The 26,614-nt window shown below is 41.7% G+C and overlaps 1 protein-coding gene across 1 annotated transcript in view; it reads left to right on the plus strand.

Annotated features, from left to right (window-relative positions):
- The window catches only part of NTRK2 (neurotrophic receptor tyrosine kinase 2), a 494,743-nt gene that overhangs the window by 367,935 nt on the left and 100,194 nt on the right, over positions 1–26,614 (plus strand). Inside the window, exons 16-17 of the mRNA XM_075549850.1 lie at positions 5,642–5,814; positions 15,644–15,878. Of these exons, the coding sequence (XP_075405965.1) occupies positions 5,642–5,814; positions 15,644–15,878 (408 nt within the window). The remainder of the gene's footprint in view (positions 1–5,641; positions 5,815–15,643; positions 15,879–26,614) is intronic.

A 26,614-nucleotide genomic window follows, 5' to 3' on the forward strand; every position in this document is an offset into this window, starting at 1 on the left:
CCAAGGGTGAGTTAGATTTTACAGAACAATAATGTCCAGTAGAAATATAATCTGAACCACAAATACAAGCCCCGTGTCTAATTTTAAATTTTCTAGTAAGCACATTAAAAAGTAAAAATTTGGTTTTTTAATATTCTTAAAACCATCCTGTCTAACATGTAACCAGTATAAAACTAATAATGAGACATTTTACATTATTTAACGCATATCAAGTTTCAAAATCTGCTGCACATACCACATATCTTAATTTAGCTTATCCACATTCAAATGATCAATATGTGGTTGGTGGCTACCATACTAAACAGTGCGGAACAATCGAAGTGGAATCATCCCCCACTAGCAACAGGTCTTGCTGTCTTCCTGCTACAGAGGAACCTAAGGCATGTGATCCTTAGGCCTGACATGGAAATTTATTCATTGACCACTATGTTTTCAGCACTGTGATGGCCATTGGTCATAATGAGGTCTTGCCATAGCAATCTTTCCTGTATTATGTTTTGTTTTTTTTAGCAAAGTCACTGATTCTAAAAACATTGTGACAAAAATATACACAATAGAACATTCCCCAATTTCAAAACGTCTAATTGTGTAACTGGAGAATGTTCTGTTGTGTATATTTTTGCCACAATTAGAAAAAAATAATTGCTTGAATAACAATGATGACAAGGAAGAAGAAAATGTTCAAAAATTAAAAATGATGACAATTGTAAAACTCTTCTCGATACGATTGAATGGTGGAATTATATGACATATGGATAAAGTGCTAATAAAACTGTTAAAAAGAAAAAAAAATTACTGTGAGCATCAAAAAGGATATAGTCTCTGTTTCATTTTTGTCTCTCCTAAACCACTCATTTTGAAATGCTTGGTCTTCTGTCCAGCCCTGCAGTTACACCAATGATTCCAATGGGAGTTCTTATCTTTCCTACTATATGTCCATTAGCCTTAATATTTTGCTGAAGCATTTCAAATATATATTGATTTCCCTTTTTAATTTATTTTTTTCCTCCTTGTCTTTCACCTCCACTCGTTTCTTGGTTCTTTGCTAAAGTCTACCTTAGGCGACAATGTTGTTCTCCCTTGGCATCAGTGCGGACTCCCAGCTGAGTCTCACTGTCGCTCTAGATGAGACTGCTCCCTTGAAAATGGCTTCAGAAAAGATGACAGCTTCAGAGTGTCAGGAAACTCACCCAGAATCAGAATAAACAAAGCTACAAAGCAGACACAGAAATAAGAAAAGAGCAACGTTCAATGTATGGGGCAAATATGCCTGTCAAAATGAAACTCAAGTGGAGGAGATTGTTACTGCGAGAGGCTGCCACCCCATATCCACAGCCATAGTGCATGGTTCTCAAGGGAAACTCAAAAGGCTAAGCAATCTTCACTTAATTGAGGAAATGACAATTAGCCATGCTACTAAAGTAGGAATAATTTTTCTAAATGAAGGTTAATACCAAGATTTTCCAGCTTCAGATTTCTATCTGGCTATGATTCTATCCTTATAAGTCCATCTCTAGAGTGCTGAATTCAGAAGATTATTGTACCCAACTCATTATTGTCCTGTTTGCTGAATCTCTTAAAATATAATTAGACCCAGCACATAGAAATGGATGGGCACATAAGGCTAAGGGCTGAGTTGTGAGACACAGTTGTGAAATGCCATTGGAAATCAAATTTCCATTTTTAAATCTCAAAAGAATGTTTGAAGCACAGATTTTGACACTGCATGTAAGTCATATTTCTTTCCATATTATTTTAGAAAGTAGAACTATGTGCTTATTGTTAATTCTTTTAGGCTTGTTCCCCCAAAAGAAAGCTCCTGTTTTTCTTCCATTCTACCCCTCTATTCTATTGCCCTTTATTCCTGTCTTGTGCACCCCAGTGTACACACACACACACATACACACACACACCCCATTTTGTTGTTATTTGCCATAAAGTTGAATCTAATTCATGAAAACCAATTTACAGGAGAAATAAGGCATTGCCTTGTCCTACACCAACCTCACCATGCACTCAAATCCATTTTTACAGCCACTGTCTTCCAATCTAGGAGGGTCACAAAATATTGGACAATATTCTATTGTGATCTGTTGGGTTGTCATTGGCTCATTTTCAGAAATGGGCCACGCAAATGTTCTTCCTAGCCATAGACTGGAAACTCCCTGAAATGAGTCTGCCATGGTTGACCATGCTGCTGTTTGGATAGATCAAAGCAAAATGCAAGCCACTACAATAAGCTTGTAGATAGAGTATGTATTTACATGATACAACATTCTTGAGTGATCATGCATTAACCCAAACCCAATCAAGCCCACTGCCAATGAGTTGATTACAACTGATAGGTTTTCCAGACCTGGTAAATCTCTAGGGGAACACACAGTTCCATGTTTCTCCCATAGAAGGTTCCAAACAGAGACCTTACGGTTAACAATCCAATCGTTACCCAACAACGCCACTAGGGTGCTGATTCCCCACTGCCATCAGGTCAATTCTGACTCATGGTGACTCTATACAGGGTTTCTGAGACTGTAAATTATCAATGGGAGCACATTCATCTTTCTTCTGAGTAATGGCTTGGGGGTTGGAAACAATGATTTGTAGGTTAACATTTACCCAACAGTGTCAGCCCTACATTGCTGACATTTAGAAAAAATATCTCTTCTAGAATGCGCTCCTTCCTTGTGATACTGACTTACAGGGTCAACTTACTGTTAACATATACGCTGAAGTAATAAGCTCTACTGGATTTCAGCAAGGAGCCCTGGTGGCACTGTGAGATCAGCTTTGAGCTGCCAACCCACCAGCCCCTCTGAGGCAGAACATGAGGCTGGCTGCTTCTGTGAAAGTTGACAGGCTTGGGAACCCTAAGGAGCAGTTTCACTCTGTCCATTAAGGCCTCAGTGAATCAGAATTGTCTCAATGGCAGAAGAGAGTGACTTCAAGCAGTTCTTCTAGTTATAGGATTGACTCTCTGAGAACACACTGCTAAACTCACTCCATGCACAGCCTCACTGCTGGTCTGCCCTTTGTTAAGCATTTAGAATCCTTGTCTGAGCAAAGTGCATGCTGGGCTGGCTGCAATTTCAAATTCAGGTCACCAAAATTCCCCTCTCACTCAGGGATCTCTACTTACAGAGTGTTCTGCAATCCTCCCAATGACCCTGTGATGTGAGTGTTATTGCTACTCTCATTGTACTTGCAGGGCTGGATAGGACAGAGGCTGTACACTGGTACATATGAGGGTTGGAGATACAGGGAATCCAGGGTGGATGATACCTCCAGGACCAAGGGCGTGAGGGACGATGCTGGGAGAGTGGAGGGTGAGTGGGTTGGAAAGGGGGAACCGATTACAAGGAGCCACATGTGACCTCTTCCCTGGGAGAGGGACAGCAGAGAAGGGGGGAAGGGAGACCCCGAATAGGGCAAGATATGACAAAATAACGAGGTATAAATTACCAAGGGCATATGAGGGAGGGGGGAAAAGGGAGGGAGGGGGGGGGAAAAGGAGGACCTGATGCAAGGGGCTTAGGTGAAGAGCAAATGCCTTGAGAGTGATTGGGACAGGGAGTGTATGGGTGTGCTTTGTACAATTGATGTATGTATATGTATGGATTGTGGTAAGAGTTGTTGGAGTCCCTAATAAAATGTAAAAGAAGAAAAAAAAAAAAGAAGAAATAAAGGTATTCCCAAACAAAAAAAAAAAAAAAAGAAAAAAAGAAATTCTGAGAGTTCAGAGAAGTCTAGAAATGAGTCAGAATTTGAACCCCGATCTTCAACTCTAAGCTAGAACTCTTTCTGTTTGGCTGTCACCACTGTAGACTTTGTTATTTGAATGGAAAGGGAACTTAGCAATGCAGGACCAGCTCTCCAGGAAAGAGTGCATGGGCAGTCCTTCCCTGCCAACTTAGTGTGCCTCTGCCATGTGTTTTTTCCTGCCTTTATTCCTTACTTGAGTGGACTCAACAGCAGCTAACGACAACAGTAAAGTCAGGGTGTCACCAGCTATCCTTTCCTTGGAGTCTGCAGGGGAGGACCTATTACTTGCTCTCCCCAGATTCTAGACAAAATAGACAATTCATTTCCTTGTCTTTTCCCTAGTAATTGGCTCATGATCCTTTCTTCCATCATACAAGACAGCACCATAACATCTTCTCTTTGGTCTGACCTCTGCTCCTATCCTTGTATTTACTATATCTAACTCGGACAGCTCTACTGCCTTCCTGTCATTAAGGACCATGTATCCACCTGAATAATCCCAGATGACCTCCCCATCTCAAGATCCTTAAGCTTATCACACCTGCAAAGTCCTTTTCACCATGTCAGGTAATTCACATGTCACATGTTTGGAAAATTAGGCTATGAATATCTTTGGGGATCATTATCTTGCCTATGCACCAGGTGACCATGCCTGCTAACATCATGAAAGGAAGAGCATGCACAAAGCTGGTGACCCCTGGCCCCATATCATTTGGGCAGCTGCACATATCTTGTAGGGTGGGATTGCAGGTTTAAAGAGAGGCAAGGCAAGAGATCATGCAGGGATGGCAGATCACGAACATTGCTTTTGTATGTGTGTGCTTGAATGATAATTATGGACATCTTTGATTTATATCTCTATTTGCCCGTATACACCTGAGGTCTGGCTCTGTGTTGGTTTCTTCTCTGTTGCCATCACAGCTCAGGTTCAGTGAGTGGCATGGGACATGTGTTTAGTATATGTACATGGCATCCACAATTGCCAGCTTTGCCATGCTGGCAGTGACCAGAGAACTAAAGGGTCCAAAGACCAGCCAGTATGACCTGGGAATCTGTCTTCTTCAAGTTTACTGGACAGAGATGTTTTCTGAGTTAGCAGTGGGTGTGGGCACAAGCTGGAAGCAGTTTTTAAATGTCAAAAGGATCATGGTTACTGCTGGACAGTGGGCACCTGTGGGTCCTTTACACTCTTGTTTTCACTGAATATTTCCATAACATAACGTTTAATGGATGTTATGTTATATGAACCAAGATGAGATACCTCAACATCACAGAAAGCAAAACAGGCGTTAGAATTGGGAAAAGTTCATGGCAATGATTAAGTTCAGAACCAACATTCAACGGTCACTGAGACTGTTACAATTCATGGAGACCTCGTGTTGACAAATGGAATTGTGCTCGTAGGTTTTCAATGCCTGCTTTTCCATTGTATTGCCAGGCATCTCTTCTGAGGTCCTTCTGGCTGTTTTCAAACCTCTAGTCTCTCTGTTAAAAGCTGAGTGCATTCACCTCACCTCGCCGTCAGACACTGTTTAGTTCTTCTCTTCTCAGGGTCACAGAGCTGAGGCTCACTTGATCTGTGAGGCCATTGCGTTCATGATATTTATGAGTCTTCAATTTTCATCACTTGTCTTTGATCCGGATAGGGAGAAACGAATGGCTGTTCCTTAGACGGTTGCGAGTGCCCCTAGTCACGCCCCACCAAAATAGGATGTAGAACCATGTCTTTGTGGATTGTGTTATGCCAATTGACCTTGGTGTGACCCATGGGCCTACTTCCCGAGTTTTAGGGATGCAAATGATTCCTCCTTGATGACACCTTCCTTTGGAAGACTTCGACTTAAAATGTGTGCTTTTCTCATTCTCTGACCCTCCTCCCCAGACCTTGAAGGATGCCAGTGACAATGCACGCAAGGACTTCCACCGGGAAGCTGAGCTTCTGACCAACCTCCAGCACGAGCATATCGTCAAGTTCTATGGTGTCTGCGTGGAGGGTGACCCACTCATCATGGTCTTCGAGTACATGAAGCATGGGGACCTCAATAAGTTCCTCAGGTACAGGGGCAGGTGGGAGGTGGCCCAAAGAGGGAACAGGATTTCCTCACTCACACAGCCTGAGGATGAGCATGGGGTATTCCTGGGGAGGATAAAGGGGATCCTAGACCCTTCCCTCATGCAAACTCTGCAACAACATTGTGTGAAAGAAATGAACGTCATCACATCACTTATGCTTCTTTACCAAACTAAGTTTTTATTTTTAACCAAAAAAATATGAGTCTAATCATTCAGCTTGATTTAAGATGTCTTATTGATCATTTGTTATTGTGATTTAGAAGGAAATGACCTACAGAACTCCCTTGAGGCTATCACAGTTCTATTAGGGTTGGGGTGGAGGGTACAGCCATTTAAAAGGGGAGGGGGAAACTTAAGGACACAAAATGATAAAATATACAGGTTTTTGTATTAAGTGACATGTGGCATGTATATATGAGAAGGGCCATAGAGGATCTGTAGGAGTTTGCCAAGTAGATAAGAGAAGGATGGATGTTATTCAAAACAAAGGAAAGAACAAAAGGTGAGTTCCACCGAGGTCACAGTGAAAGACTTGGTCACAGGAGAATAGAGAGATTAGCATTTTCAGATTATGGAATGGACCAGTAGGTGGGGGTAGGGGAAGGGGGAGTGGGGACTCTCTGGGAAGGAGGGAGGCTAGAAAAGCAGGCTGTAGTCCATAAGGTGAGTTAGTTCTATCTTTGTGTTTCATTTTGTGGGCAAAGCAGATTTCACAGAGCTTTTCAAGCAGACAAGCAACTTGCCAGGCACGCGGTTTGAAACAGGGGCTGGAGAAGCACAGAGAAAGGGCACCGAGAGAAGGGGTGACGCAAACGGCCCATACGTAATCTTCTTGAAGCACATGCCCTAGCTGGAAGAGGAAGGTAGGGATGAGGAGGTGGACACAAAGTCTATGAAAAAAGAGATTGAAGGACTTGGGTGAAAGGGCCACTTGATGATACTGCCAATCTTGAATGTGACATTTTTTACTGATGGTGACGTTATTTGTTAACGGGAAGGCAAAAGGGAGCAACATGTTTATGTATAGGGCAAATAAGCTCTGCTTTCAGCAGGAGGAGTTTGTGATGCCACAGACAAAACCTGATGGAAATGCTCAGGCGGGAAATGAGAGTATGAATATGGAGCTCAGAATTAGGTCATGTGATAGAATTGTGAGGACTGGTCAGTTACTGGTTTGGGGGTATTTTCTTAAGAGTAGAATGGGAAGAAAAGAGAAGAAAGGAGAGGACTCTGAGGCCTATTGGCATCTCGAAGGGAAGCAGAGGATGAAATGCAGGAGAGAGAAGAGAATCCTCAGAGGCAGAAGAATTCAGCTACGATGGTATCATGGTAACGAAGGGCATGAGTTTAAAGAAAGAGTTACCATCCTTTGAAAAAGAACTCTCTCCCAAGGATGAAAGGGCCAGCATAGATTCAGGGTAGTGGAGAGAAAGACAGTCAAATACAAGCTGTGCAGGGAATGAATGAGAGGTGAATATGTGGAAGCAAGAAATATAAACTATTTCAAGAATTTTAGCACAATAAGAATATATTCAAAGCCACAATGGGTGCAAGAGAAAGTTTTCATCTTAGATTGGAGAACTCAACTGCATACAAGAACAATGATAGAGAGATTAAAGGGGTTCTATATTAATTTAAAAGGTCTTGAAAGTAATATCAAGGTGACAGGTGAAGAGTCTAAGCTTTGAAGGAATAGGAATCTCTGGTCCAGAAATAGGAAGGAAAAAATTGACCATATAGCATACTAAAGTAGGCAACCCTTGAGGTGAGACAGCATAGAGTAGAGGGGGATTGGATTAGAAATGTGGTTAAATTTAGAAGTAGAAGTATGGCTAAAGTTAGAAACAGTTTCTTTTTTCCCCTTCATTTTATTGGGGGCTCATACAACTCTTATCACAATAAACACATACACAGTGTCAACCACATTTGTACATTTGTTGCCATCGTTATTTTAAAAACATTTTCTTTCTACTTGAGCCCTTGGTATCAGCTCATTTTCCCTCCTCCCTTCCCCACCCTCCCTCCATCACAAACTTGGATAATTTATAATTTTTTTCATGTCTTACACTGACTGATGTCTCCCTTCACCCAGTATTCTGTTATCTGTCCCCCAGGGAGGGAGGTATATGTAGATCATTGTGATTGGTTCCCCCTCCCCAGTCCACCTTCCCCTTTCTCCTCCTGGTATCGCTACTCTCGTTATTGGTCCTGAGGGGTTTCTCTGGAAGTTGAGAAAGGTAGGTAGACACTTGGTATTCTTATGTTGGTAGGTGCCACTGAGTCAGTTCCAACTCACAGTGACCCTATGTACAAAATAGTGAAACACTGCCTGGTTCTTCATCATCCTCACATTTCTAGTTATGTTTGATCCCGATCCCAGTTTTGCAACTATAGTGTTGTCAGTCTGTCTCATGGAAGGCCCTCCTCTTTTTTTTCCTACTGTACCAAGCATGATAACTTTATCCAAGGAATGGTCCTACATGATAACATAGCAAAAGTACACAAGACTAAGTCTACAGTCCTTGATCCAGGAAAGCTCTAGAGGAAGAGATATGAAAGGAAGCAAAATATTAATTGATGAGGACCTTAAAGATCAGGTTAAGGCACTTGGACTTTATTTGAGGGTCAAAAGAATAACCTCTAGCACAGTCTGCCAGAGGATCTATGTGTAGAGAGGGGAGTCTAAAAAGCAAAACTTCAATAGGAAAATGGTAAATATTTGGCAAGAACTCAGAGGACTAGGATTAACCAAAGAGAAGAGCATTAATTCAGGGTTAAAGGGAAATTGTCTTCTGGAAAATAACTTAAGATCATCAGAAGAGGAACTGCTTCATTCCTGCTTATTTGTAACAAGCAGGATCATTAGAAGAACTCCAACTCTCAGCCAAGATAAGGAAGAGAACATATTGGATGTAAAAGAGAGTCTTTAGGTTCCTGCATGGGGTTCCTGTCCCTTGTACTTATAGCATTGACTGGTTGAGTCTCAGCTCACTAGTGTCTTCTCAGGAAGCCTCTCTTTAAGGTGGTGTTATAGGGGTTGGGGAGCACCACAAGGTAGAGCAAATGGGGGAAAATATAGAGTGAGCATAGCATGGAGGGAAAGCAAAGAGTAAAGATACTCTCAGAATATCATCTCTTGTATTAAGTAATATTGAGGAAACAACCTGGCATAATGGAGCATACAGGAATTGTGTCTTCCAGTTACAGCTGAAGGTGATCCCAGGTCTGCATTTATTAGGAGAATGACCTTAGAAAAATAAATCCCTTAGCTGTTTTGATATCACATTGAGCTGGCAGGGTGTTCATAAGGACTGAATAAAAATAAGCTCTCAGCGTAGAAGCTAATGGGAAATAATCAGTGATTACAAGCGTGTTCAGCTGATGATTATTCTGATGGGTATATCAGCTGTCTCAGTAAGAGAAACCACAAGGATCGCTAGTAAATTGGGGGAACTTGGTGGTTATCTTGAGGGGTTCAGAATGAGAATTATCAGTGTTCTATGTTGTTCCAGGGACAGCTATTCTTTGGAAAAGGAAACCAAATAATGTTTCAGGAGCTCTTTTGCTTTTTGTTGTGGCTGTTCACTAAGCAGGGTCACAATGAAAGTGGTCCTTTCAAGGTAACAAACCAATGGTGAAAAAAGTCCCAATACTGAGGACCACCAAGACGCCTGGCTCTTAAATCCTAAACTCCATCAACTACTTGGATCCCTACAGAAAGGTCTCTAATTTACTTCCTCCTAGACACCGCTTTTCTAAATCCTCCTTACTCTTTACAATACAGCTAGACCTCCACTTTGAAAGATAAGCATGTTGTCTACAATGTGTTGGGAAGTGGTAAAATTTAGGGGGAACAGGAAAGATGCCAGAGGCTGACCAGGCTGGATTTAAATTCCATCTCCATTTCCTTCCAGCAGTGTCATCTGAGTAAATCTGAGCGAGACTGGCCTCAATGGTCTCAGTTTCTTTATTGGTGTAAAGTGTACAATAATATTGATTTCCAGGTCTGGTGTGAGGACTGTTTTGATGAGAGATGCTCCATGAACATCACCCTCTGCCACATTTATCTTTATATCATGGTAGGAATCTCTGGGGAAGTCATTCTTTCTGTGTGATGACCTCACTCAGACCTCTTGGTTCCTCCTCAGTTTCTAGGGAGTCAGAGGGGAGTTTACCACAAAAGTGAGCCTTCATAGTCTGACTGATTCTTTAAACTCACGGTTTCAGAATCTTCCAGCAAATGAGTTAGAGGAAGTGGTGCTGTTTTTAGAAATGTTATACTATGGTTTATATTGTCTTGATCATTATTACTGTCTCTAGCTACATGGATACACATGGCCTTTAGTTCTCCTTTGCCAGGACTGGTCTGCATCCTGCTTTTCCGGAGGTCATGTCCATGAGAGAATGTCAAGTAAGAGAGCCCTTGGTGGGATTAGGAATACAGAGCCAATTCATTACATTCAATATGTTCCCCTTTATACATTGTCCTCTGAAGGGAAAGCTTTCCTTGCCCACAGGTGATAGGGGAAGGACATTGTCCTGTCCCATTTAATGTGTTTCTAATTTTTCTTCTTTGCTGGAGCCTCTGTACCTGGAATATTCTTAAAGCAGAGTAGTTTTGGGGGAGGGGCTTTGAAATAGGCTGTGGAAAATCAACAACTGATTTTACTTTTCAAGGAGAAGAATCTGAGTTGGTTGAGCTCTAGCTGCTCAGAGGACAAATATAGCTTCTTCCCTAATTAGAAATTATATTTTCCCCAAGTTGTAGCCTAGTAAATCCAATGCACTCACTGGGATGGGACTAACAGCTCAGTAAGCTCAGGTGTGTGTGTGTGTGTGTGTGTGTGTGTGTGTGTGAATATTTTTACCTTTGACCACAGACTGCTTTGCCCAGCTCATCTTCCTGCCTTCTGGAAGGAGCAGGAATTCTATTCTCCCTTGGTATCAAGCATAGGGCATGAAGTGATTGGAAACCTCCTCTGCTCAGTTTCAGAATCTATTAACTCTGAGAACAGGAGGCGAGAAACAGGCTTTCAGGTGCGATATCATCCTGCAAATACAATTTGTCCTCTTTCTGGAAGGAGACCTGGCATGTAGGCTGCAATACAAGAATCTCCAAGTTTCACACACTACCCTATAAAAGAAAGATGTCTTTAAAGAAAAAGTCACCCACAAACCCTGCACTGAGCACTGACTATGGATGGAGTCCAGGTGGGATGGGCTGGAGAGGTGAGGAATCAAATAAAGACATTGACTTCAAGGAGACCATAGTCTATCCTCTTAGGCTGTCTTCAGAATTATCTTCTCATGAAGGGAAGGTATAAAAGGCTTTTAAGAGAAAACACAGCTTAGTATTTATGGATGCTTTCTAAGCACTCAAAATATTTAATTTATAAAAATATCAAGTATTATGGTGATCATTTCCATTTTACCACTAGTAAGTGACAACTGGGATTTAGACCCCAGAGCCCCTGGCCACAAAGCCCATAATCTTAACCACTGTGCAGTACTTCCTCTTGAGATGAGAGTTTAAAAAAATCATAAAGAAAGATGCATGCTATTGACTTCTGGCACAAGAAGAGTGAAGTTGAATGCTGGTTGTAATCCCGGCCGGGAGAGAACAGATACAGACAGGTTCATGAGAAGCCTCCCTGTCAGAAGTCCCCTGAATTGGTTACCCACTCCCTTTCCTCTTGACAATTATTTGCCTCAAAGAGGTGAGCCATATTTTGTATATCCAAGAACTGCAGGATAACCTGGAAGAAAGAAAGCAGAGGGTGATGGTATTAACTTCATTCCTGCGGCTCCTGGTTGTTTGTTCCCATGAAGATGGAAAGCCTTAGAAACCTTTTAGAGGGTAACCATGAGTCAGAATTGACTTGATGGCAGTAGGTTTGATGTTTCTGCTGTTTGAATCCCCAAAAGTAATAGGGAGTAGGGTGGGATGTCAGAAATAACTAAATGCAGGCACCTATCCCAATCCATATCCACTATCACAGAGGGAATAAGGCGTTTGGGAGCCTCCACCTTCCTGCCATTTCAGAGCATAAACCGGAGGGCAGGGTTTGATTCAGAAGAAGAATGTTGCACTGATTTTTAACGTTTCTTCTTCACTGGAGCCTCTATGCCTGGCATATTCTTAGAGTAGAGTAATTGTCGGGGAGGTAGTTTGAGATAAGCCTGTGGAAAATGAACAGCTGAGCTTTCTTCTTGAACTAGATGCTCCAGCCTTTAATGCTGGCCCTGGTCCTCTCAGTCTGTGTTGCAGGGTTCCCTTAGTTGGACCGCAGATCATCTTCGGTGTTGGGGGGTCACAGTCAGATTTCACTCCATAGAAGGAAAGAATGGAGGCATTCTCAACCCCGACTAATAGATCTCTATGCAGGGGTTTCAAGCCTGTGAATCGTTAGAGGAGCAGATAGCCTTGTCTTTTTCCCACGGAGTGGCTAGTGGGTTTGAACCACCAACCTTAGGGTTAGCAGTCCAGCACTTACCTCACAGCACCATCAGGGCTCCTTAAATGGTTAGACTGGATTAATTTTTTTAATGAGGAAAGTATTTATGCAAAGTATTTATATAAACGGAGTTACAGACCAGTTGTAAAGACATGCACAGAGGTTACATGTTTGCCTCTCACCTCTCCATGCTATTTTAACAGAAAACTTTACCTTAAACCCTTCTCTCTGTCTTTACTACAAAAGCCCGTGAAACGCCCTATAGGAGAGGTTTCACTATTCCTTATACCAATGCCCTCAGGAAAGTTCAGCTAATGAAGGAACTAGGCCCACAGAGGTTATGCAATCCATCGAGCATCGCACAGCTGGTGTGTAGCCGAGGATTCCAATTAAAATCGAATACTCCAGATTCTCAGCAACAGTGCTTCAAGACTTGAGCTGAAGAAAGCCTCAAAAGACTTTCCCAATAATTGTTCCCAACATTCAAGGAGGCAGAGGGTGTCCAAGGAATGGAGGTGACAGATGTTAGAACTTGCATTATGCAAAACTAGGAAGCTCCTCCCTCCAAAGTGTTAAAATGCAGATATTTAGAGATAGAAGGAACCTATAAGCTCACCAAGTATTCTGTCCCAATGCATTTTTGGCTAACGGAGATGTTGCAGTCCTGGGGGAATGAGAGACTTGGCCAGGTCCTGGCTGGGTACTGATGGACCTAGGAGACACGCCAGTCTTAAGATGCCTTCGCTCATCACACAGCTGGTAAAAACCCATAAGACAATAGAAAAAAAAAAAGACTGCCAGAGCTCCTCACCCCCTAAAAGTAAGGTAACAAATTAAAATTTCCCCAATAAGGGAATCAAAGTGATGAGATTCAAAATGAATGGTCATATGTAATGACCAGTCCTTGTACCAAGCTGGAGGTCAGAGAGGGAGGAAGACAGAAGGCAATGGTATTCTTCCTTGGGAATGCATATGGAAACTGATAATACTGGGGGATCTGTGAATTAGACTAGAGAGAGAGACAGGGCAGTTTGGAAGTGCTCATTCACCACCAGGAATACAAGAATAAAAGGTCTGCTAGGAGATACTGTGGAATCAGGAAAAGGGGAATCGCTCTTGGCTGGAGGCCCGAAGGTAGAAGGGGGCTGAGACATGACTGTAGCCTGAGATGTTCTAACCTAGAAAGAAAACTGGGGGAAGGGACAACACCTTCCGTGTGCTCTAGGATGATTTTGGATCTCACATTTTCAAATATTCATAGCATTCTAGTTACCTGAAGGTAGGCTCACTCACTTTAACATTCATTTGGAATCCTTCATATTTATCTCAAGTGCTTCCAAATGTCTTGCAGGCAACCTTCCTGACTTACCTTTGAGGGGAAGAAGCCTTTTAAGCAGCCCTAGCAGAGTGCCACACAGTGCTTTGGTTGCTTGCCCTGCACCACCCCCTGAGGCCATAAGGGGAACTTCTGCCAACTTTAGCTTAACAGTACAGGATTTCTTTCTTTTAAAAAAATGTATTGGGGGTTCTTACAGCTCTTATCACAATCCATACACACATCCATTTTGTCAAACACCTTTGTACATATGTTGTCATCATTATTTTCAAAGCATATTCTTTCTACTTGAGCCGTTGGTTTCAGCTCATTTCTCCCCACCCCCACATTCCCTCCCTCATGAATCTTTGATAATTTATAAATTGATATCTCATTTGTGTTCTATCTGTAGCAGTGTACATGCTATGATCTAGACAGATTTGTAACGTAGAATTGAGGTCATATTAGGGAGGGGGAGGGGAGAAGCATTTAAAGAACTAGAGGAAATTTGTATGTTTCCTCAGTGCTATACTGTACCCTGACTCTTCCTTGTGACTCGTCTGTAAGGGAATGTCAAATTGTCTACAGATGAGCTTTGGGTCTCCGCTCTGTGCCCCCTACCCCCATTCACATTGATATGATTTTTCTGTTCTGGATCTTTGATGCCTGATACCTGGTCGCATTGATGCCTGTGATTACACAGGCTAGGCTTTGTTGCTTCTCAGATAGATGGCTGCTTGTTAATCTTTAAACCTTTAAGACCCCAGACACTACCTCTTTTGTTAGCCCGGTACCATCAGCTTTCTTCACCACATTTGCTTATGCACCCATTTTGTCTTCAGCGATCATGTGGGGAAGGTGAACATCACAGAATGACGGATTATTAGAACAAAGTGTTCTAATAAGTTGAGGGAGTATTTGAGTTGAGACATAATGTCCATCTGCTACCTTAATATTTAACATATAAATATGTGTACATAGATCTATTTCCTTGTCATTACATATATATGTATTTACCTATTTACATATGCACATACCTGTATTTAGACCTCTATAAATGCCTATTTGCTTCCTAGTTCTTTCCTATATTTTCTTTTACTTTCCTCTTGTCCTACTTTCATGTTCAGCCTTCATTCAGGTTTCAGTAATACCTCCAGGCACATTGCCCTTGATTAAGCCCCAGCAGGCAAAAGTTCTGAATAGGGACCTTGTACATTAACAGCAGAGTCCTGAAGCAGCTGACTCTCCCCTCCCACAAGAACATGTCAGACTTAATATGCCTTAGCTCACCACACAGCTGGGAAAAGGCCAAATAGATAAGCTAGAAGAAATTAAAATGAAAAAAATTCTCCCACCCTAAAAATAATGTAAAGAATAAAAATGTCCCCAGTAAGCGAATGTAGGTTTTGTGCTTCAAAAAGCTGCTGTTGGGTGACTGGAGACTGGAGGTCAGGGGAGGGGGAGGGCAGAAGGAGCTGGCATTTCTCCTTGGGAATGTATATGGAAACCGAGACTCTTGGGGACCCTGGCCAATTGGACTCGAGAGAAAGACAAGAAGAGTTTGGAAGCCTCACTTGGCCAAGGCCAGGTGGCACAGGGAAGACTAGAAGCTAGCTGCCAGCTATGATTATGGCAACAGCAGTCTGGAGAGTTAGGACATGCAGTGTGTATGGCTGGGAGGGCAAGGAGGGGGTGATCCTAGGAGGGGGCTGGCCCATTCTTCTCCCCTAACTGGATTATGCTTTCACTTCTGCATCCTCTTGCATTGTGGGGTCAGGTGTCTGGGTGAGGACCTGAAGCCTCATATAGACCTGGAACCCTGTATTTTCGGGTCATGGTGGGACAGCGTTCAGACCCAGTGAGTGCGCGTGCTCTGGACTGTCGGGGCAAAAGGAGCCAGTGGGATCTCAGGGTTGCAGAGAGAAAATGTGGGTGAAGCACCTCTCTCTTGAGTCAGGCTGTCTCTTAACACCAGCAGCAGATGGGATAGAAGATGTCCTGTCTGTGAGCTGGGATTCCAACCATCTGTGTGTCCCCCTAGGGCGCACGGTCCTGATGCTGTGCTGATGGCTGAAGGCAACCCGCCCACGGAGCTGACCCAGTCTCAGATGCTACACATTGCCCAGCAGATCGCGGCCGGCATGGTCTACCTGGCCTCCCAGCACTTTGTGCACCGGGACCTGGCCACGAGGAACTGCCTAGTCGGGGAAAACCTCCTCGTGAAAATCGGGGACTTCGGCATGTCCAGGGATGTGTACAGCACCGACTACTACAGGGTGAGTGACTGCCTCTCTATTGAGGAGAGGGCCCTGGACCTCCTCAGTCTAACAACGAGGACTCCCCATTATCCGCCCCTCTGTGGCCCTCATGAGTTTTCTGCAAAGGGAGCCCTGAAGGCTGGTGGCATTTCTCGTGGTTATCCAATGAAAGGATTCTGCAGTTTGGGTTTCATTTGTGAAAGGATGCTTTTGTCTGATGTTTGGGCCGAGGTGAACTGTTTTGTAAACATAATTGCACACTACCTGTTGGAAGTTCACTCACAGAACATTCTTGATTGGAGGTGGTTGAACTGTTGGCTGGGCTGGCCAGATCTAAACTGTTCAGGTCTGCCCGCTCCAGAATAGTTCCATGCAGCCTCCTTGGCATTTCCTCAGGCTCACGAAGGTGTGGCATGATAGACAATAGTTAACACATATTGATTTTAGGGAAAGAAGCCTTGGTGGTGATGTGAATTAAATGTTGGACTGCTAGCCACAAGGTCAGCAGTTCGAACCCTCAGCCACTCTGTGGGAGAAAGACGAAGCTTTGTGCTACCACAAAGATTTGGAGCCTCAGAAACCCTCAGGAGCAGTTCTGCGTGCTCTCACAAGGTCCTAAGTCAGAATCGACTCAATGATAGTGGGTTTAATTTAGCCTTAATGACATCGATCGGCTCACTGGTGTGGTTCATTGCCTTCCTGAGGTCTTAGACCTGGAAGATAAGAGGAAAGGGATAATTCTGGGACCTTGAAATCACGATGGATGTTCCACCACCCCAGGAGTTCTAGAGGTGATTTTCTTGTTAACTGTTTTGCTTTCCTTGTTTGTTGTACTAGGTTTTCAAGGCGAGGGAATACAACTAGGGAGGAAAAGGAATAAATGTGTTGTATGTATATCAAGAGTCTTTACAGTCAATTTGAGCTTGCTGAGGGGGATAAGATAACTCAATTTCTCTTCATAATGTTTGTGTTGGATGAACTTAGAGGAACAAAAGCTGTAGGACTAACTGGGCTGGTGATGATCTTTCTGCCATTCCTCACTATTCTGCCTTCTATTATTATTGTTTCCTTGAGGGGAGAGACTCCTGGTTTTGTTTCTTACTTTCTAGTGCCACGGTTCTCAGCCTGTGGGTCACAACCCCTTTGGGCATCGGACGACCCTTCCACAGTGATCACCCAATTCATAACAGTAGCAAAATGACAGTTATGAAGTAGCAACAAAAATAACTTTATGGTTGGGGGGGGGGTTCATCACAACATGAGGAACTGTATTAAAGGTTCACGGCCTCAGGAAGGTTGAGAACCACTGTTCTAGCCTCTCTCACTCCCAATACTTCTGCACTTTAGTTGAGTTAACAATTAGTCTAAGGAAGAAGATTCACTGTCTTGACACATATTCCGTTACAGATTGTTCTGTGGTGCTTCATCCTTTTTCATCATGAGAAACAGCATCCACATTGTGTTTTGCATGAAGGAATAGCGATCAAATGAAAAGGATTCCCTTTTTCATGTATCTGCAGGAATGATGAGCACCGTGTTCAAAACTGTGTCCTACATAACTAAAGCATGAGGGCTGGGTAGATATTTTCTACCATTAGATGCCTTTCCTCTGTTGCCTTTTGCTTCCCAGGAGGTAGGGGTGTAGATGGCTTCCTTCCTCAGGCAAAAAAGGGACATCCAGGTGCTTCTCAGAAGCAAAGATTTGCAGAACTTAAGGATGACAGAAGAAGTATGAGGCTCAAACCATAGCTTTCTCCTTAGTAGTAAGTTAATACAAGTTTCAATCTGCTTGCCATACAGTTAAAAGGTGAATAAAAGTTTCAATATTATTATTACCCATATAAAGTTACACTTCATTACCAAAACCAAGACTGAACTTTGGAACTCAATAGTTTCCTCTACAAGTTGCTCTAGAAAAATAATCTAGGGGGAAAAGTCCGAGAAGTTCAACAAAGAAAAAGACAAATAACTAAATTTGAAAATAATATTTTTAAAAGGCCAGAGCGTCTATATAAGCACTTTCTCCAAGAAGATATACGAATGGCTCAAAAGCCCATGAAAACATGCTCAACTTTACTAGCCATTAGGGAAGTACATATGAAAACCATAATTCCGCCCCACCAACTTGGTGTCTTAGTGTGTTTTCTAGAGAAGCAAAACCAGGGAAGCTTGTAGAAAAAGAGCAAGAGAGACAGAGATGGAGAAATTTGCTTCAAGGAATTGGCTCAAACAATTGTGAGGAAATGTCTCATGCAGTTGTGGGGATGACAAGTCCCAAATTCATTAATCAGGTGGCAGGGTGAAGACCTCCCCTGGCTCACATGGCTGGAAGGTCTGAAAATGGAGATTTTCAGGCCAAGTGGCAGGCTGGAGGCCTCTGCTGGAGCCTCTGCTGGCTCATGGTGTTTCACAGGCTGCCACATCCAAAATCTTCCGATTCTCTGGCATGCTGAAAACTTCTTCAGATGATGTCCCCAGCCAGAGGGAAGATTTACAAAGAATGAAGGATCCAAACAGAACGAATGGAACTTGTTGAAACATTTATTTTTTTCTTACTGGAGGTAGACCGCAGCTCCAAGGAAATTCCCCCATTCAAATTATTGGCTGATCAAATATGGAAAAGCAATCAATCTAATATTTTCCATACCACGGAGAATCATAACTTAGCCTATTTGACACATACATTAGCTGTCAGAGATGGCTATATGAGGTGCCGGAAAGGATAGGAAACCTTGTAATTCCACTCCTAAGTATATACTTAAGAGAATTTAAAGCATATAACCACACAAAAATGCATACACAAATGTTCATGGAAGTATTATTAATAACAGCGAAAAAGATAAATATCCTAATTGTGGTAAAAAGTGGAATATCCATATAATGGCATAGTACATCACAAGAAAAAGGAAAGAAAGATTTTGTGATTGTTGCTGAACCATGGGTAAACTTTGAAAATCGTCTGATGCATGAAAGAAGTCAGACCCAAAAGACAACATAAGACTCAAATATGACTCCATTTATATCTAATATTCCAAATAGGCAAATCCAGAGACATAGAAGGTTGTTGGATACTTGAGAAAGGTAAACCATCGGTGAGTGACTACTAAGGGATATGGAATTTCTTTTTAGGGGAATGAGAACTTTGAGTTAGTTCCAACTCATAGTGGCCCTAAAAAAACAACACAATGCTGTCCAGTCCTGCACCATCCTCACAATCATTGACATTCTTGTAGCCACTATGCCAATCCATCTCCTTGAGAGTCTTCCTGGGATTCACCAGCACTTTACTTTACCAAGCGTGATGGCCTTTTCCAGGGACTGGACCCTCTGATAACCTGGATAAAGCACTTGAGATGAAGCCTCATTGTCCTCATTTCTAAGTAGTATTCTGACTGGATAGCTACCCCCAGTAGATTTGTTCTTCTAGCAGCCCAAAGTGCTTTCAAGACTTTCCCCAACCCCACAATTCAAATGTAACTCCTGTGTAGTCTTCTTCTTCTATTGTCCAGCCCACACACATGTAAGAAACCATTGAACATACCATGGTTTGAGCAGGCAAACTTGAATCCTTTAACTGCATCTTTGCACTTTATTTATTTATTAACACTTTAAACAAATCTTGTGTATTGTGTCCTTTGATTTCTTGACTGATGCTTCCATAAGAATTGAATGTGGATCCAAGTCAACTTAAATCCTTGACAACCTCTATATTTTCTTGGCTTATCACAATGTTGCATATTGGACCAGTTGCAAGAATTTTGGCTTTCTTTGCATTGAGTTGTAATCCACATTTAAGGCAGTATTCTTTGATCTTCAACAGTAAGGGCTTCTTGTCCCCTTGGCTTTCAACAAGCAAGGTTGTATCATGTGAATAGCACAGATCATTAATGTTTTTTCCTTTAATCCTGATGCTGTGTTCTCCTTCATATAGTGTAGATTATAAGATTATTTGGCCAGCATACAGACTGAATAGGATGGTGAAAGGATGCAACCCTGACACACACCTTTCCTGATTTTAAACCATGCAGTGTCCCACTGTTCTGTTGGAACAACTGCCTTTTCTTCTATATACAGATTCTGCATGAGTAAAACAAATGGTGCTAGAATGCTCACCTTATTAATGTTATCTACAGTCTGTTATGATCTACAGTCAAATGCTTTTGCATAATCAATAAAACACCAGTAGACATCTTTCTTGTATCATCAGCTTTCAGCCAAGATCAAGCTGACATCAGCAATACTATTCCTCATTTCAGATAATCCCCTGAATCCAGCTTGAATTTTTGGAAGCTCCCTGTCAGTGTACTATTAAAGTTGTTCTTGAATTGTCTTTAGCAACGTTTTACTTGCACATGATATTATCTTATCAATTATTTCTGCATTCTGTTGAATGGGTATAGATATAAATCTCTACTCAGTTTGCCAAGTACCTGTTTTCCAAATTTCTTGACATAGACGAGTGATTGCTTCCAAGTTACTGGTTTTAACATTCCAATTGGTATTATATCAATACAAAACCTTGTTTTTCATTAATGCTTTCAGGGTAATCTGGATTTCTTCAAATGGTTCCATTGGTTCTTGATCCTGTGCTATCTTTGGGAATAGTGGCATACCATGTATATGAAATTTGAAATTACAAATATATATATATATATTTATATATTTGGTACAGTGATTCTGTATATTCCTTCCATCTTCTTGATGCTTCTGTATCATTCAATATAACATTTTATTGGTGGCTCATAGAACTCTTATTGCAATCCATATATATCCATTGTGTCGAGCACATTTGTACATTTGTTGCCCTCATCATTCTCAAAACAATCACTTTCTATATAAGCCCTTGGTATCAGTCCCTCATTTTCCCCTCCCTCCCTCATGAATCCTTGATAATTTATAAATTATTATTATTTTGTCATGTCTTACACTGTCTGATGTCTCCCTTCACCCACTTTTCTTTTAATTTTTTAAAATCATTTAGTTAGGGGCTCATACAACTCTTATCACAATTCATACGTACATCAATTGTGTAAAGTGCATTTGTGTATTAATTGCCCTCATCATTCTCAGAACATTTGCTCTCCACATAAGTCCCTGACATCAGCTCTACATTTTTCCCCTCCTCACTGCCCCCTCCTTCACAAACCCTTGATAATTTATAAATTTTTATTTTGTCATATCTTACACTGTCTGACATCTCCCTTCACCCACATTTCTGTTGTCTGTACCTCAGGGGTGGGGTTATGTGTAGATCCTTGTAATCTGCTCCCCCTTTCTAGCCCACCTTCTTCCACCCTCCCAGTATCACCACTCTCACCACTAGTCCTGAACGGTTCATCTGCTTTTATTTCCCTGTGTTTCCAGTTCCTGTCTGTACCAGTGTACATCCTCTAGCCTGAATTTGTAAACTAGAATTGGGATTATGATAGTGGGGACGGGGGTGGACATTTAAGAACTAGAGGAAAGTTGTGTTTCATCATTGCTACACTGCACCCTGACTGGCTCGTCTACTCCCCGTGACCCTTCTGTAAGGGGATGTCCAGTTGCCTACAGATGGACTTTGGATTCCCACTCTGCACTCCCCCACATTCACAATGATATGATTTTTTGTTCTTTGATGCCGGATACCTGATCCCATTCACCTTGTGATCACACCAACTGGTGTGTTTCTTCCATGTACACTTTGTTGCTTCTGAGCTAGATGGCTGCTTGTTTGACTTTAAGCCTTTAAGACCCCAGATGCTATATCTTTTGATAGTCAGGCACCATCAGCTCAGTCCCATTGTTTGCTCCTCCAGATGGTTTATCCAGCATACCTTATCTAGATATAGCTGCAGAGATAATAATATGCACAAAAACAAGACGGAGCAAAACAATCCACAAAAGAAAACAACAAAACCAATGACAAAAAAAGAGAAAAGCCTGTAAATATTTAAAGATCTGTTTGACCTTTAGGAGTGTTTTCTGGTTGAATCTGATGGGGTGCCAGTCTATGTTTGGTATTCCCTCAGGACTTCCTTGCTCTGCTCCGCTTGCTCTTCTATTGCAAGCCCCTAGTGTTTTGCTTCGGTGTGGTGGAGTTAGATCGGGCACAATTCCCACACTGTCTCCAGTGTTGTCCCCTGTAGAGCTATGGGTCAGTGAGGGATGTAGTGTCTTGTAGTGGAGCCAGCCATATGGTCCTCTCTGTGTATTGGCCGCCCTGAGCAGGGATATCATCCTCAGGCTTTGTCAACCAGGACGTTCTCCACTCTCTCTTCCTCTCCCTTCATTTGCTCCCTTCATGTGCTCTGATCAGACATGGCCCTCTTCCTGAACTGAAGCTTCAGTGCTATCATCTAAAGTAAATTCTTCTGGGGGGAGATGACGGCTGTCCACGTAGTTGGGATTGTGGCTGGCCGCTCAGACCTCTCTACTAGTTCCCTGCTTCATGCGGTATATTGCATTCACATCTTGGAGTCTGGTCCTTCTTTCCCTGTCGAGATATAATCAATACCCTCCCCTTCAGTAGGTTAGTGCCCTGTTCCCCTATTAACCATTTATTTCCTTTTTTTTCTTTTCTGTTTCCCTCCTACTTTTAAGTTGACTACCATATGTATCCCTGGATTTGGTCTGGCTCCTGCCATGCTGCCTGGACCTCATGCCAGGAATAGGAATGTTTGTATACAGTAGCTTTTTCCCTATAACCCTTTTGAATTTTTTAAAGCTTACCTCAGAAGACTCTTGTTGTACTTGTCCTTTTGTGCTTGGCTTGCTTTGCTTAGCATGATTTCCTCCAGTTTTTCCCATGTGGAGATTTCCTTCATTCATTCATCACTGCTTTTTGGCGATTTATTCCACTGTCTGTATGTGCTGCAGTTTTTGAATTCATTCATCTGTTGATGGAAATTTGGGTTGTTTCCAACTCCTTGCAATTGTAAACTGTGCCTCGATGAACATTAGAACACACATGTCTGGCTGTGGTTTGTCTCTTGCCTCCTCTGGTATATGCCCAGTAGGGGGATTGCTTGGTCACATAGTAGCTCAGTTTCCATCTCTTTTAGATATCACCACATCGATTTCCATACTGGCTGTACATACCCACAGGTCCACCAAGAGTGGATGAGAGGTCCTATCTCCCCACAGGCCCTCCAACACGTGTTGCTTTCTGATTATTTGAATTGGGTTATCTTTGAGGGTGTTAGGTGGTATCTCATAGTTGTTTAATTTGCATTTCTCTTATGGCTAATGATCTCGATTCAGATTTCTGCCCTTGAGGAACTGCTGTTCAGGTCCTTTGCCCACCTCCTCAGTGGGCAATTAGTTTTTTTCTTTTGCGAAGCTAGCAGAGTACTGTAGATTTTAGTAAAAAGGCCTTTGTCTGATGTGTCATTGCTAAAGATGTTTTCCCAGTCCATGGGCTCTCTTAATACTCTCAGTGAATTCTTTCAATGTACACAGGTGTTTTATCTTCAGTATATCCCATTTGTCAGTTTGTGACTCATCTGTATTTGTGTCCTTCCCTATTTCTGATAGCCTGTGTATTTCCTGCACCAAAGTTCTCAGGTTGGAACCAATTCCCTCATTGATGGTCCTAATAGTTTGGGGTTTTACCTCGACATCTGTCATCCACTTTGAGTTTATTCTTGTGCATGGAGCGAGATAAGGGTCTTGCTTATTTTTCTGCAGGTAGAGATCCATTTTTTCCAGCACCACTTGTTGAAGAGGGCATCTACTTCCCATTTGAAATTTTTGGGTCCTTATCTAAGATCAGTTGTCTATATGCTGATGGTTTTATTTCTGGGTTTTCAGTTCTTTTTCATTGGTCTGAGTATCTGTCATTACCCCAATACCATGAGGTTTTGACCACTGTGGCTGTATCATATGTGCTAAAACCAGGCAAAGCAAGCCCTCACACTGTGTACTTCTTCTTGAGGAGTTCTTTGCTAATTCAGCTTGCCTTCCTTTTCCATATGAAGTTGATGATCAGTTTTTCCATTTCTTTAAAGAAAGATGAGGATAATTGTGTATCGGGATTGCATTAAATTTAGATAGTGCCTAGGGCAGAACTGACATCTTTACTATATTGCTTCCAATCCGTGAACATGAGATATTCTTCTATTTGTTGAGGTCATTCTTGGTTTCTTGTAATAGCGTTCTGTAGTTTTCCTCATATAGATCGTTTGTTCTTTTAGTCAGGTGTATCCCTAGATATTTCAATTTGTGCTTGGCTATTGTGAATGGTACCACCTTTTTGATCTCCTCTTCTGTGGTTTTAACTGATGTGTATAACATTCTGATAGACTTCTGTTTGTTGATCTTGCATCCTGCCATTCTGCCAAACTCCTCTATTGCTTCCAGTGCTCCCCTTGTGGATCTTTTTGGATTTTCCATATATAGAATCACATCATCTGCAAATAACGATTCCTTTGTTTGATGTCTTCCTTCCTTTGATGTCTTTTCTTTGCCTTTTGCTGTTGGGTAAAACCTCCAATACAATATTAGATAAGAGTGGGGCAAGGGGCATCCTTGTCTAGCCCCCTTTTCAGTGGGATTATATTTGTCTTTTCTCCATTGACTACCACGCTGGCTGTTGGTTTTTCATATATAGCTTGTATTATCTTGAGGAATTTCCCTTCCATTCCTAACTTCTTGAGTGTCTGAAACAGGAATTGGTGTTAGATGTTGTTGAATGCCTTTTCTGCATTTTTCAATATTACCATGTGGTTCCTATAGTTTTTCATGTCAATGTCGTGAATGATACTAATGGTCTTTCATATGTTGAACCATCCCTGAATCCCTGGTATGAATCCCACTTGGTCATGGAGAATTATTTGTTTTATATATTTTGTATTTTATTCGCCAGTATTTTGTTAAGGATTTTTGCATCAATGTTCATTAAGAATATTGGACTATAGTTCTCAATTCTTCTGGGATCCTTGCCCAGTTTCAGTAGCAGAGTCATACTAGCTTCATAGAAGGAGTTTGGAGTTTGCTGTCTTTTTCTATGTTCTGGAGGATCAGTGTCAGTTCTTCCCAGAATGCTTGGTTGAATTCTTCTGTGAAGACATCAGGTCCAGGGAATATTTTTGTTGGTAATCCCTTGATAACCTTGTCTATTTATTATATTGTTCTGGGTCTGTTGAGATACTTGACGCCCATCTGGGATAGTCTACGGAGGATTGTTTTTCCAAAAATTTGTCCATGTCTTCCAAGTTGTTGAATTCATTGGAGTACAGTCCTTCAAAGTAATGGGTAATTATCCTTTTGATTTCAGTAGGATCTGTGGTAATGACCTCTCTTTCATCCCTCATCCTTGCTATTGAAATTTGTTCCCACCTTTTTTGTTAGTTTTGCCAGCGTTCTGTCGATTCTGTTTATCCTTTCAAAGAACCAACATTTAACAGCATTAAATTTTTCCATAGTTTTATTTTCCCTCTCTGAATCTCAGCCCTGATTTTTATTATTTATATTCTTTTGCTATTAGTAGGATTGTCCTGTCAGCTCAGCTTTAGTTGTTGTAAATTTTGTGCCAGCATATCAATCATAAGTCTCTCATCTTTTTTCATGTGTACATGTATTGCTGTGAAACTTCCTCTGATAACTGCCTTTACTGTGTCCCATAAGTTTTGCTATGTTGTGTTCTCATTCTCATTGGTTTCTAGAAATTTCCTAATTTTATCTGTGATCTGGACCAGTACACACTCCTTTTGCAGTAGAGTTATTCACCCTCCAATTGTTTGCGCTTGTTTTCTTCATTGTTGATTTCCAACTTTTGTTGATTTCTTTCTTTTGTTGATTTCCAACTTATGTCAAAGGGGTCTGAGAGAGAGGTCTGTATATCAATGTTCTTAAATTTATGTAGATTCATCTTATGCCCCAGCAAACAGCCTATCTTCGAATATGTGACATGTGGGCTTGAAAAGAATATGATTTTTTTTTGTATTTGGATGAAAAGTTCTGTAAATATCTATCAGGTCAAATTGTTTTATTGTTGTGTTTAGATCTCTAGCCTCCTTGTTGAGTTTCTTTCCCTGTGACCTGTCTTTCCCAGAGAGTGGTGTATTGAAGTCACCTACTATAATTATTTAGACTGTGATTTCTCGTTTCATCTTTTGGAGTGTTTAGTTGACGTATTCAGCGGGTCTCTCATTCAGGGAATATAAGTTTAAAATGCTTAGTGGTTCTTCATCTACCCTTCCCTTGAGCATTATATAGTGTCCCTCCTTACCTCTTTTTATGGTTTTCTCTTTGAGGTCAATTATATCTGAGATTAGAATCGCAACCCATGCTTCTTTTGAATTGCTGTTTGCTTGGTATGCCTTTCTCCAGCCTTTGTTTCTCAGCTTATTTTTGTCTGTAGTCTCGAGATGTGTCTCCTGTAGGCAGCAGATTGATGGGTTATGCTTACTAAGCCAGTCTACTAACCTCAATCTTTTAATGCCTGGGTTCAATCCATTGATATTCAGGGCTATTATCTCCATCTGTGGCATGTCCCTTATATTTATGCAAGAATTGATATGACTAAATTCTGAGCCTTCTACACATGGTGGCTGTGAGCAACCTTCTAGGACAGGCATAGCACTGCCCAAGGGCCTGCATAGTTGCTGTTCCTCCATTCTTGGGGAGTTGGCAGCAACAAAGAATGATTTCCTCTAGGCTTCCACCCTGTTGTGGCTGACCTAATTATACCTTTCCAGAGCAGGGAGCAATGTAATACTACATTTGCATGGATACCAGCTCTATAATGGTGGATCCAAAATCAATATAGCATT

Source organism: Tenrec ecaudatus, chromosome 5 (assembly GCF_050624435.1).
Source record: "Tenrec ecaudatus isolate mTenEca1 chromosome 5, mTenEca1.hap1, whole genome shotgun sequence".
Classification (NCBI taxonomy): domain Eukaryota; kingdom Metazoa; phylum Chordata; class Mammalia; order Afrosoricida; family Tenrecidae; genus Tenrec; species Tenrec ecaudatus.